Source organism: Neoarius graeffei, chromosome 16, assembly GCF_027579695.1.
Source record: "Neoarius graeffei isolate fNeoGra1 chromosome 16, fNeoGra1.pri, whole genome shotgun sequence".
Taxonomy (NCBI): Eukaryota; Metazoa; Chordata; class Actinopteri; order Siluriformes; family Ariidae; genus Neoarius; species Neoarius graeffei.
Window position 1 is genome coordinate 15,914,074 of NC_083584.1, and position 14,237 is coordinate 15,928,310.

Genomic DNA, 14,237 nt, shown 5'->3' on the forward strand with positions numbered 1-14,237 from the left:
AAGGGCAGAGGTGCTACATAAGTCTAATAAATTAAATGGATTAATAACATTTATTTAACAAAGAAAAGCATACAGTTATCACACAAAATTGAGTCGTACATGAGCTGATAGCTGACGAGGCGCGTAGCACTGAGTTGTCTATAAGCCATGTACGATGAGATTGAGTGGAATAACTGTGGGTCCCCCCCCCAAATCCACATTCACTGCATTTTGAGAAACGGAGCATTTTTATTTTTTGCGGATTTGATAGATAAAAACTTTTATACAACAGGGATGTAAACGGCGTGCCTTTTGGCAGATGCCGCCTTTTTCACGTCTGAATCGCGCAGATCCGATTTATTTTGTATTTATTTTTTTAGGGGGGGCGTTGGAGTGTCTGATTATAATTTCAAAGTAAATTCTGTATTAAAATTACTATATAAGCAAATGCCGTTATAGTCCATGAAACATAGGAAGTATAAGTATGAGAAGAAAACAGTAAATCAGAAAGCTGCAAACGTGCGCAGCTTTCTGATTTTACTGTTTTCTTCTCATACTTCCTATGTTTCATGGACTGTAACGGCATTTGCTTATATACAGAATTTACTTCGATGAAATTATAATCACACTCCAATGCCCCCCCTAAAAAAAAAAAATCGGATCTGCACGATTCAGCCGTGAAAAAGGCGGCATCCGCCAAAAGGCGTGCCGTTTGCATCCCTGATACAAAATGTCTGACAAAATCATTTCCATTTAGAATGTAAACAAACCGGCGAAATGACAGGAGCAATTTGTGAAAAATGCAATAATTCTTGAAAAATAAAGATACGTTCTTACCCTCAAATACTTTTCATATTTTCTTGCTTCCTTTTTTTTTTTTTGAGATTTTGTTTTCGAGTAGAGTTTTTATTTTGTCCTCAGTTGGTTCAGCAACACACTCCGCCATTTTGTTTTTCTCTACTCTTGGTATATGAGCTGATATCCTAGTAGTAGAGTAGCCAATCGGAGCACACGATTGCTCATATCCAGTGAATGTGGATAGAATAATAGTTGATTTCAGGCTTGTTGTACTCGAGCCCGACTTGTGCCATAATTTTAAGGACTCGTGACTTGACTTTGACTTGAGCACTGATGACTCAGACTCGTGCATTAACTGCATTAGGACTCGTATTTTTTCTTTCTTTTTTTTTTGTAACATGCCATAATAATTTGGCATAAGATACTTAGATCTACATGAATTTTTGTACTAATTTCATGTCACACCTGCGAGCCTTTTGATGCTTCACGTGCATCAGATAGACTCTCGGGTGTGCTCCAGACAGCACGTGCCAAGCGGACTCTCGTCCGCACTCCGTAAACGACTCGCACCTGTACAGGATTAAGGCACAATCAGTGTGCCAATATAAAAACTGTGAAAACGCACTTACTTTGCGAAGTATTGAGTTGCGTTGCTGACACATTACCGAGCCTTATTTCTTTGTTTGGTTTCCTGATCCCTGATTTCCTGTTTCTCGTCTTTGATTCTGCCGAGTCTACAATAGCCTGTTTGTGCCTCGCTCGACCTATTGCCTGTTCCACTGTTTTACAATTTGCCTGCCATTCTGGATTGTTTACCTGCCTTCACGTGTATTAATAAACACACCTTCTTCTGCATTTACATTCGTCTCCCAACCATCTCTGACAGAATACTTCACACTCCCTGATAAAGAGAAGCACATTCACCTGTTCATACGTCATGTTCAGGAACGAACTAATGTTAATGGTGCTGAAACGGCTACCGTCAAACCGTGTGGGTGGAGTCTTGTTCTCAGACTCGACTCTGATCAATAGTGGACTTGACTCAAATTTTTTTGGTAATGACTTTACTCAGACTTGAACACTGGGAACTTGAGACTGGACTCCGACTCGAGGTTTAGTGACTCGACTACAACATTGGTTGATATGGTGAAAGTAAGTCAGTAGGTAGGCACATGTCACATTTCAGAAAGCAGTCTAAAGTGTCCATGCTTTGTAACAATCTGTAGGTTTTCCACCACAGGAACGTTTTCATGATTCCAAAAGAAAGTGAAAAGAGAAGCGAGTGAGCAAACTGATCCAATTATGCGATGAGAGGAGCTAATTTGTTTCATGGATGTTTCATATCATTATGGATAAAAAAAAAAAAAATATATATATATATATATATATATATATATATATATATATATATACATACATACACACAAAACTGTTTTTAAAAAAAATAAATTGCGCCTATATTCCTATATACTAGTAATAAAAATTGTTTGGTCAGTGTTATTATTAAGATGCATCAACTTAGGCGTGGTATCAGTAACTCACACCAGCCTACTATGGGTGTAATGCATCTTTTTATTTTGTTTTGCAGTCTCATTCCTTAAAAATGTATAGGCTGTTGTGTATTTTCTTTCCCAGAGCCAAGGTTTACATGTGCTCATTGTAATCACACGGTATGTTTTTATAGACAATGTTCCAGTGGAGCTGCGAGACCCCTTCTATCTTGACCAGTACGAGCAGGAGCACCTGAAGCCCCCTGTAACGCGGCTGCTTCAATCTCCCGAGCTCTACTGCCGAACATATGGCCTGCTGCAAGCTGGGGGCCCTGGGGCCAACGGGACTCCGAAAGACAACTCCGTCCTCCTGCAGACCCTCAGCCAAAAGGGCTTAACCCCCAGAGACCAGAACACCCCGGTGACTGAAGCAGACCTCCAGCACAAGCCTATCAAAATGGTAAGTGGATGTGGTTTATACATAGATGCATTACATGTGTGCAGAGAGAAGAGAATGTGTGTAATGAGTGTTCGTGGGTGGGTGTGTTTTGGAGACGTTCCAACAAGATAGACTCTCTTTCACTAAATGAATAGACCTGCAGGGAGATGTTTGATTGTTTCGTTCTTTTTAATGAAAGCTCAGCTGTTGAGGACAGGACCAAAGAGAAGGTTGGAGTGTCGGATGGGTGGGTGTTGGGTGGGCCAAGCCTATTTCTAACTCTGATTCCAGGGATAAGAAAAGACTCTCTTCCACTTGAAGGTTAAGTGGCTTCATGTACAGGACATGGCTCTGATTGGAGAGCTGGGCTGAAGAGCACATGGGAATGAAGAACATCGAGAAGGATCAGGTCTTTAAAAAGACCACAGACCCTGTGTGGATGATAAGCTCTCTAGAGAAGGAGGTTAGGGGACGTTTGTTATCTTGTTTGGTCAGGCCTGTTCTTCTAGTATCATCCTAGGACAGCGCTGTCAAACTCAAATTCAGTGTTTTTTGTGAGATCCTGGAGGGCTGGAAATTTATTTTTTTTTAATAGTTACTTAACATATCAACTAACCCCAATAACCAAGGCTCTGAAATTAGAATAGGATGTTTCTCGAAGAAGAAGGGCTAACAGCAACGACTAAATTGCATGTTCTGTTAATAATATTTATTATTCTATCCACATTCACTGGATATGAACCATCGCGTGCTCTGATTGGTACGCTACTGCTAGGATATCAGCTCATATGCCATGAGTAGTGTGTATATGTAACCCCCACTACCACAGTATTTCCTGTTCCACACTTCAGTCCAGTCGGTGGTGGTAATGCACCTTTAAGTTGGTTTGCCAACCACCAGAAAACCATAAAAGGGGGGGGATGGCGGCACGTCATTGGAGTGAAACATCAGGAAATATTCCATCCACATTAACTGGATATGAGCAATCGCACACTCTGATTGGCTATTCTGCTACTAGGGTATCAGCTCATATACTGTAAGTAGAGAAAAAACAAAATGGCAGAGCGTATTACTGAACCAACCGAGGATGAAATAAAAACTCGAAAACAAAGCACCAAAAAATACAAAAAAAAATCAACAATGTGGAATGAAAGTATTTGATGGTAAGAACATTTTTATTTTCATTACATTGGTTTTTAACATTATTTATTTTCCCCCCAAAGAATTATTATAGCGTTTTCCACAAATTGCTCCTGTCATTTTGCCGGTTTGTTTACATTCTCAGTGGAAAAATGATTGTCATATACGTTTTGTATAAAGTTTTTGTTTATCGAATTTGCTAAAAATAAAAATGCTCCTGTTTTCTCTCAAAATCCAGTGAATGTGGATTGAATAAAACAGTTATTCCACTCAATCTCCTCATACATGGCTTATAGCTAATTCGGTGCTACGTGCCTCATCGGCGATCAGCTCATGTACGACTCGATTTCGTGGAATAACTCACTGATTCTTGAAACTTTGGCAAAAACGTGTCCCACTAAGAAAAGTGCTAAGTCTGTTGGAAATTAATAACATTTTCATAAATAAATAAAAATTAAAGTTATAATCAGGGGGTCCTTTGCACATATGTAAGGTTCTTTTATAGGATTTTTATTTTTTATTAATTTAATGATTATATGCTGGCCACTGCCTACAAAATCAGTTGTCCTCGGATAGGAGCTAATCATTTCAACTTGATTAAAAAAAAAAACAAAGTAATAATTTAATTGAATAATACCTTTACTGGCGGCACGGTGGTGTAGTGGTTAGCGCTGTCGCCTCACAGCAAGAAGGTCCTGGGTTCGAGCCCCGGGGCCGGCGAGGGCCTTTGTGAGGAGTTTGCATGTTCTCCCCATGTCTGCGTGGGTTTCCTCCGGGTGCTCCGGTTTCCCCCACAGTCCAAAGACATGCAGGTTAGGTTAACTGGTGACTCTAAATTGAGCGTAGGTGTGAATGTGAGTGTGAATGGTTGTCTGTGTCTGTGTCAGCCCTGTGATGACCTGGCGACTTGTCCAGGGTGTACCCCGCCTTTCGCCCGTAGTCAGCTGGGATAGGCTCCAGCTTGCCTGCGACCCTGTAGAACAGGATAAAGCGGCTAGAGATAATGAGATGAGATGAATACCTTTACTACATGAAAGAATACATTGTTATATGTATTTAAAACTGCAAACAGTGAGTTTTGAACGATGTTTACTATTTTGTGGTTGCTCAAAATGTGTCCCACATATTCGTCACCACCGTCAGATATTTACAAAAAGCAATAAAATCAGTCAACTATATTCCCGAGGACCCTCTTTTCAAGCCTTCAGCTCTACTGCACGCTTCCAGATTACTCAAGCTCCTGTAAGTTTGGTATTTTCTCTTGTTCATATTTTTGGACACTGCAACAGTCACAACCATAGCATGTCAACACCTTCACTTTTGTATAAAAAAATATTAGATTATGACATAAATGTATACTTTTTAAGAAGCGGTCTGAAGTAGCTAGCAACAGAGGGAAAACAAGATGGCTAATGTGAACAACTCCTGCATATCATGTGAAAGAGTAGGTTTTTGTCACCACCGTCAGACGTCACCACCGTCAGGTTTTCTGTCTTGACGGTGGTGACAAAAACCTCCAAATGGCCCTCAACGGAGGCTAGAACATAATTGTTGATCACAATATATACCAATATGACGTGATGTTTCATTAACCTCTTTTATATTTATGTAATTCCTCCTATATGTCTTCCCTATTGTCCAACCCTTAGGGGATGTAGTGTGCCTTTCCCCTCTCTCTCTCTCTCTCTCTCTCTCTCTCTCTCTCTCTCTCTCTCTCTCAATTCACTATTATGCCATATTCATTTGGCTTATGTCATTTGGGATGCACATTAGTCTGGCTAACGCGACTTCAAAGCTCTGCGAGCATTTGGTCTGGCAAAGATATTAAGCCCAACTGTTTCCCAAAGGCCTGGTTGACCCGCCTCCCTGAAATGCCTCAGTTTGCTACTGGTCGAAGCCAGAAAACAATCTATGGCTTCCGGTCGCAGTTCTACTACGTCACTGCCTTGAACACGCCTCTACCCAGGGCCGTTGGAGATGCTCAAAGTTGATTGGCTCCCGATTTTTCGGGAGCTTGGAAGAGCTGTAGATAGCTTGCCTTGCCAGACTAAGCTCGCAACAGGCCCTCGTGTTGCGTCACGCTTAGGATGGGCGGGCCCAGGCTAGATGCACATAGGACACCTACCTACCTACCTATATAGCGCACAGTATACAGTGTCCTTTCTCCAATGACTACAGCCAAATGGAAATGGAATGACCTTTAACCAAATCCAACATTCATAACATCTCCCTCAATTTCATAGTCATTACACTCAACTTTGACAGTTTAAGATGTTAGTGATGCATTGTACATTATTCCCACTGGTAATAACATTATTTCTTACTATCATGATTTGATATTTGATGATATGAGGATGGAGTACTTTTAAAAATGATATTGCTTAATTGTACCTTAGGCCTATATTCCTTGAAAAAATGTTATTACATTGCTCAGGATTGTTATTTTTTTGGACCAAATAGTTAAAGTTGTTAAGCAAAAAGCCATTGACTTTGGAATTGAAATTTGGAATTGTATGTTGTAATGAGGCCACTGTCACCACCGTCAGAGGGAGTTTTATTTGTTTTAAATGAATATGCTTACAATGTGTTTCTTCAGTGCTGTTGAGTTACGAAAGTAATGGTCTCTCTTAATGCAAAAATAAGTTTGTTAAATAAAAAAACCATTACTTTGTCTCCTTAGGCTGAAAGTAAGTATTGTATAATATTAGATCTTTAAAGGAGTATACGTGAAACTGTATAAAAATTGAATAAAAGTGAATATTCACCTTTTAACAGTGTATGTGTGCTAAGAATGCCAGATAATGATTTAAAAACTCTAAATACATATTAGACCAAATATATACAAAATAATTTGCTTTTTATTGTGTCTGACGGTGTTGACAAAAACAAAGTAATAGCTGAAAAGATGCCTATTTTATGAAAAAAATTCAAAATGAGGTGTTGCACCGGTACATTGCTGAACAGCCAAGGCCTTGTCCTACAATGATGTACCTTTTTAGATTTTGTAATTTAAGTAACTTTTTATTTTCAAAATTAAAACCTGTTTTATCCAAAATCCCAAGAATCAGTGAACTGTTAAATATGCTGATTTTATTATTTTATGAATGCCTTTCCTTTTGTTTAATCACATTTTATTGGATCCCAGCTGCTGTGATGAGAAACAGGATTAACCATTTGGGATGATGTATTTTGCCGGTTTCTGTTTGAAAGCTACCTGGTAGAGAGCGAGTTATACTATAACACAGTGATATGGAGGTGAGAACAGATGAAGTTGCCAGTTGGAGTTTCCTGTAAAAGAAAAGTTCAGGATTTCTAATATAAGGTGTGATTTCGTCTTATTTATTATTCACCGATCTTCACTGAGCCTGAGGTGGATAATTTTTTGTATAAATACACAGGATTATTTAAAAAAAAAAAAGGGCATTAAAATTTTTTTTCAGACTTTGAAAGCAGCATGCAAATGTAATAACGGCGCAGCGCAGACCTGTCACTTATCTACACCGAGTCACAAATTCTTTGTTTTGAAATCGATAAATTAAATCCCAATCCCACCTTACTTTTGAATAGTTTTAGGCTACGTTCACACTGCAGGCTGAAGTGACTCAAATCCGATCTTTTCGCCCATATGTGACCTGTATCCGATCTTTTATTGACGATATGAACGACACAGATCCGATTTTTTTCAAATCCGACCCAGGCCGTTTGGATATGTGGTCCTAATTCCGATTCCTATCCGCTCTTTTCATATGCGACTTCAGTCTGAACCGCCAGGTCGCATTCATCCGACTTGCACGTCATCAACAAGCCACAAACGTCACTATTCTGCGCTGAAGTAGGCGGCGCGTCTCTCAAAAAAGTTACAACAACATGGCGCATAATCACGGGCGCAGATAGAGGGTGGGACTCGTCCCACCCAGATTTAAATTCACCTCGTTCGGTCCCCCCCACTTATAGGGAGGAAAAAACGTCTATGCTGTCTTTCTTTGCATAAGGCAAACCTCACGGAAAAATCAAAAGACTAATTACCATTCGGTTTATTGAGGTGCACGGCAGTGTATACATAGTTGCAACAACTCACATAAAACAAAACAAAGACTGATATTCGGTTGGTTGAGCTGCGCAGACTGCACAGGTTGCCAGCTCGAGCTTGGTTGCTATGGTTACTAACAACAAGTTTGACAGGCATATCGGGGTTGGGGTTGGTTTGCTGGCAGCTTTGTCCCCCCCCAGTTTTTTGTCCCTCCCAGTTCAAAAAATGTATCTGTGCCCCTGCGCATGACATCAATGCGAGGGACGCTTCGGGCTGTGAAGGTTCTGAATCTTCTCAATGGAAGGACGCAGAGGTTAGAGAGCTGATTTCCATTTGGGGGGATACAGCTATTCAAGCTAGATTGGATGAGTCATACCGCAACCGGGCGGTTTTACTTCCGTAAACACTGGCCATGCTCACTGCGTGTGACGTCGTCGTATCCTGCAATGCGCATGCGGAACACTTTTAGGTCGCTTTTCGTTCATACTGAGGATCACATACAAGTCGCATATATTTGTTAATGTGAACGACCTCACAAAAAAATCGGATTTCACAAAAAAATCGGAATTGAGCATTAAGCCTTGCAGTGTGAACGTAGCGTTAGACCAAACTTTGTAGCATCTTTTAGTGCTTTTCGGAACACCGTTTTCTTTCATCATAATTCTTCCTCACTAACGGTGAAGAAGCGATTGGAAGCCATTTTGCCGAGTTGCTCGAGGTGATTATTGAAAAATGGTCCAAATTTCTCGACCAATCGGTGTGCACGATTTTCTGTAATCACCTGTGTATTTATACTAAAGGAAAATGATCAACTTCATAGTTAAAACAGTGACTCCCTTTAGTGCTGTGCTGCCTCACACTACTTTTGTCATTGATTATTTTCTATGATAGAAAACACCCTGCCACGTTGGCTGTGTGTGTTGCAATAATAATAAATGTTGTCGGAAGTTGTTCTGCTTTTTCAATTAAAACAGGATTCAACTCACTGAAAGACCTCTGTGAAAGACAGAGAGGCAGTAATGTGGGGGACCGGTGTTTTTATTAAACATAATCGTGTGTGTGTTTGAATATGGTTCTCTGCAGTTGTTGTGTGCATGCTGTGCTAAGGTTAGCAGGTGCTGCAGTGTTGGTGTCATGGTTGCAGTGGGTTCAGTGAGGTGTGCTAATGAGCTCTGGACTCTGTCAGGTCTGGCTCCTGTGTGTGTTTGAGCCTTTCCCATGCTCCCACGTCGTGTCTGTGTGGGAGTGCTGTGGTCGAAGCGTAACACACTGCTGCTCGCTGTCTGGATGCCAGCTGTGGATAGTGGTCAGAGAAAGCGGGTCATGCAACAGCAGTGTTTAAAAAAAAAAAAAATCATGGAGCAGCAGGATGGAGTGTGGAGAGTAAATACAGAGCTCAACGTTTAACTCTTTAATCCACTCATCTCATCCAGTTGGATAAACAGTAAGATTTTTCACTCGTCCTGACCATAACCTTTTTATTCCTATGTATTTACTAGTTCAATTAAAGGAAAGTGATTTAAGAGTTTAAAAAAGCAGGTATAGTTATGATCATCCTGCTTTAATGATTTATAATTTTTCAATAAAACTCAAACTTTAACTGTAACACTAAATAAAAACTATCCAATGCCCCATTATGGTGTATTCTAACCCATTACCTGATCTGCAGTTTTAAGAGTTTGACTCACCCAAATTCAAAGCTTCTGGAGGAAATAAAGTTAAATCTTGGTTAATCCGGTAAAACTTGAAGTATAAATTAATTTAAAGAAATGAAACCAAAAGAAAACAAGTTGGACAAAAGGGGGACAGAATCATGTTGTGAATTAAAACAAACCATAAGTGAGTTCGGCACTGTCGGAAAATTCCCCCGAAATATTTTACCACTTTTGTGATGGTTAATGTGAACCATACAAAAGAAAAATACAGTGAACCTCTGAGTGAAGTGAAAATTCACCACAAATATTTATTTTATTGAGGTATTTGATCACCACTTCTCCAATTCTGATGAATTCAAAGTTTTTAATAATCTATAATTAGCTATTACGACGTGGTTATTTTTACACACGCACCTGCTGTACTCTGCTTCCCCGGAATTTCGTAAACAATAACACGGCTGGATGACTGAGGGGATTTAACTAGTTTTGTTGGACCTTTATTGATGTAACTCTTTGAATAATTACTTTAAAAATGGTGATTTTCAACAAATATTCAACTTGTCCCATCGGACAGGCAGATGCAGATTTGACTTGTCTGGACCAAACATTTGGTTGTCCCGGACAGTCGGACTACCATTAATGTCGAGCCCTGAACTAGTCCAGGAACAGCAGCAGTATGCTTATGCTGCTGCTTCCCTCTTTAAGCTTTTACAGAGCGATGGAGAAGCAAGAACAAGTTGGAACATTTGCAGTAATGGGCAGGAAGTTAAAAAAAAAAATCCAAACATGCAGAATTTCATTTAAAATTTCAGAATGATGACTGTAAATAATATATATAATTTTTTTTTTTTTTTTTTTTAATGGACATGGCAGGATTTCTATGAAAAATCAACCAATCTGTGGAAACATTAACAAAAGGTGCATTCTTGATCCTACATTCATTAACCTGCAACACGGAAATTGATTGAAGTCCACCATCTTTAAGGACAAATCAATTCCTTGAATCCACTCTGACGAATCTAGGACTCGGCTAGTTAAAGGCTTCCAGATCAATGATCTTCAAAAACACAGGCTCACAAACGCTGGATAAAAATTGCATATTTTTCTTACATCATCAGTGCGAGTACAGAAAGTAAATGAAGAAGCAAAACTTAAAGCAATGAGAAGCACCCAGAGCATTTGCTAATAGTTTGTTTACCCCTTTAGCTAACTTTAGAAATAAAAGTGACGGTTACATTAAAGTTTGGAATCTCAACTCATTTTCTGGCTGTCAGATTGTTCTAAAATCTATAACTTTTTTATATCACATTAACAAAACATTACCAAGCCAGCATTAGTCTCACTCCAAACACATTTAGCCATCTTCGCTAACATGGCTAAATAACCAAAGATGCTGAGTTCCTGTTTTTCACTTAATGGTGTGGGGTTTTTTTATCTAGTCTTTAAGATTTTATTTCTAGTAACGCTTGCTTTACTATGTGTTCTATCCATAAAAATGTAGTGTGTCTGTTTTGATGCAGTTAACATTGCAGCCATGACTTAGCATTTTTTTTGTTTGCAGTTCAGCTAAATTGAGTTTTGTGTGTATACACTAGCAAGTTAGCTAACTGTAAATAAATAAATAAATAAATAAAACAGCTGGAGCTATTCAGGTTTCCTTGACTCATCTCATCTCTAGCCGCTTTATCCTGTTCTACAGGGTCGCAGGCAAGCTGGAGCCTATCCCAGCTGACTACGGGCGAAAGGCGGGGTACACCCTGGACAAGTCGCCAGGTCATCACAGGGCTGACACATAGACACAGACAACCATTCACACTCACATTCACACCTACGGTCAATTTAGAGCCGCCAGTTAACCTAACCTGCATGTCTTTTGGACTGTGGGGGAAACCGGAGCACCCGGAGGAAACCCACGCGGACACAGGGAGACTCCACACAGAAAGGCCCTTGCCGGCCATGGGGCTTGAACCCGGACCTTCTTGCTGTGAGGCGACAGCGCTAACCACTACACCACCGTGCCGCCGGTTTCCTTGACTGACTTTGTTCATTTCACTACCTCTTTTTATTATTTCTGGAATAATTTGGAGCCATGTAGAAAATAGTTAAATGAAATCTTAAGACTTTGACACTGCAGAAATGAGCGCTTTTTCCATTTTGATTCTTGTCTTTAAACTAGCATGCAGAGAAAGCAGTTGTGCTACTGGTTGATGACTATTCACATCTCCAAAAAATAAATAAATAAAATGAGTGTTTGTGCGAGAAGCCTGTGATGAAAATGCGAACTGTGGTAAATCCCATTGAAATTAATATAACTCTGCTGCAAGCCCAGTGTGGTGGTGGCGGCGGTGTTGTTGTGTTCTCCTTTAATCCTGTCTTATCACATCTTGTTTGCTTTGTAAAATGTTCTTTTTGTGACGTGGCTTCTTTCAAACTGCAACATCCTACAGACGGAGATCTAGGTCACAGTATATTTACCGATGCCGTGTAGTTTGTATGTTGAGAAACTGATCCTAAGGGACGCAATGTTCAGAAGTCAAGGCCCTCTAGCTGGGGCTGTAATTCACTCTTCATCCTCGTCCTCAGCTGTTTCCTTGCTTTTCCCTCCCCCATACGTAGTGTGTCAATCCCAGCCCCCTACTTCAGCACTCCTATGACTAAGGATGAAAGATCAGTGTAGATTAGGGCTGATTTGTTATCTAGACCCGGTGATCTGGCTGTACTGTTATCAGAGCAACAGCTTGTGTTTTTTGCTTTCACTACTTTGCAATAAAGCGTTTGTAAAAGGAAGGGATGTTCATAAATACAATGTCGGAGCCATTTCCCCTCCAGGTCACGAGTGCAGGGGGTCTGGGTTCGATCCAGCTGCGCCCCGGGATTGTTTGTCTAGTTAATGCATGAGGAAACGCCTAATGAATGCCTCGACTGGTGCAGCCAAAACACTGCTGAGATGCAGAATTTAATCCAGTGCCTGAAAGCAAGGGTGGGCCATGTAGTAACCACACACCACAATGCATGCTTCTAAGTATATCATGGATATGTTTAGTGCTAGTGCTTTTTTTGTTCTTCCTCTCTTTAAAAAAAAAAAAAAAGGAAAGATATACAGAGAGATTTCAAGCAATTCATAAAATCCGGAAATAACCTGTAATTAACCCACGCTGTTGCCTGCAGTAATAATGTGGCTTATTATTTCAGTAATATGCCGCTTTTCCACTACCAACGCGGCTGAGTCGAGCTGAGTGGGGCTGTTGGAGTTGCATTTCGACTACAACCGCGCTGAACCGTGCTGGCTGGAAGTGGGTGGACACATTGGGTGGAGTTAGCGAAAGTGGGTGGACGTCACGTGATGTCGTTAGGCGGCGCAAACAGTGACATCAGTGACCTTTTTAAGCGGTAGTCTCACGACCCGGTTAGTAAACAATAAACATGGAGGACATGGAGTCGTTAGTGTTGCTGGTCTTGGTGCTGTGGCTTGTTGTCACCGACAACGCCAACAGATACTGGCAAGAGCGTATAGATGAGGCGAGGCACATAAGGCTTCAGAAATTCTCGTAATTCGTAATTCTTCTTCTTCCGGGTTTACGGTGTTTACAGATCCCAGTGTGCTCGCGGGGCGTGTGTGGGCATGTGAGGACACTCCTCCTCACCAATCAGTGCACAGGGGAGTGTCTCCTCACGCCCCTAGCCCCACTCGGGTCGGTTTGGCTGGCTTCAGCCTCACTGCAAAACCGTGCGAGTTTTGGGTGCCGAGTCGGGCTGAAGCGAGCTGAGTCGTGCTGTTTGGAGGTAGTCGAAACGCGAGCCGTGTCGGGCTGAAGTGAGCTGAAAAAGGGTAGTGGAAAAGGGCCAATAGTTGAAGAAATAGTTGCTTTACAAGACTTGTTTGTCTTGAAAACGTTTCACCTCTCATCCGAAAGGCTTCCTCAGTTCTGTCTGACTAAGGGAGTATGAGAGGACCTCCAGTTACCACCCACAGTTTACTATGACCTGGATGACTGAGAATCTTCACAGACTTGCTTTACAAGAGCTCCCGACTCTGAAGAGATGATACCTTGGTATTCCTCTCTCAATTCCTCTTCAAACATTTCAGTTTATGTCGGTTCACTGATCAGACTAAATTATAATTAAAATGGAGGATCATGAAAATGAAAGTCTATTAAAGTCTCTGAGATGGCTCTTGCCCTCTGGGTTGCCTTCAGCTAAATGATGTACAGCAATGCACAGACTGCAACAGAGGATCTGCTACAGAAACGGCTCTGGTTCATGTTTGAAACAGCCGCTGAACTATAGCTTAGACAGTGCTTTATTTACAGTATTCAGCATGTCGTTGTCCAGTACTCTGTTCTGTTGTCCAGTGCCAGGTTCTGCTGCTAAACTTGGCTAGGGCGGCCAGTTGATGCCCCCTCTGTTACAATTTTGAACACGTTTACACTCTTGTACCTGAGATACACTACACTAGCTTGTACATTTTAAGAATTTATTCCACGAAATCGAGTCATACATGAGCTGATGCACGCCTCGTCGGCTATGAGCCATGTATGATGAGATTGAGTGGAATAACTGCTTTATTCTATCCACATTCACTGGGTTTTGAGAAACGGAGCATTTTTATTTTTTTGCAAATTCAATATAAACTTTATACAAAACATCCGATAAAATCATTTCCGCTTTGGCGGACTTCTTAAAAACCTATCAATGGCTACACGCAT

General features: G+C 40.8%; 1 protein-coding gene across 4 annotated transcripts in view; it reads left to right on the forward strand.

Moving 5' to 3' along the window:
• Positions 1-14,237, forward strand: part of camsap3 (calmodulin regulated spectrin-associated protein family, member 3) — an 85,630-nt gene that overhangs the window by 35,444 nt on the left and 35,949 nt on the right. For all 4 annotated transcript variants that reach the window (XM_060942568.1, XM_060942569.1, XM_060942571.1 and 1 more), the window contains exon 2: positions 2,462-2,727. In XM_060942568.1, the coding sequence (XP_060798551.1) occupies positions 2,462-2,727 (266 nt within the window). The remainder of the gene's footprint in view (positions 1-2,461; positions 2,728-14,237) is intronic.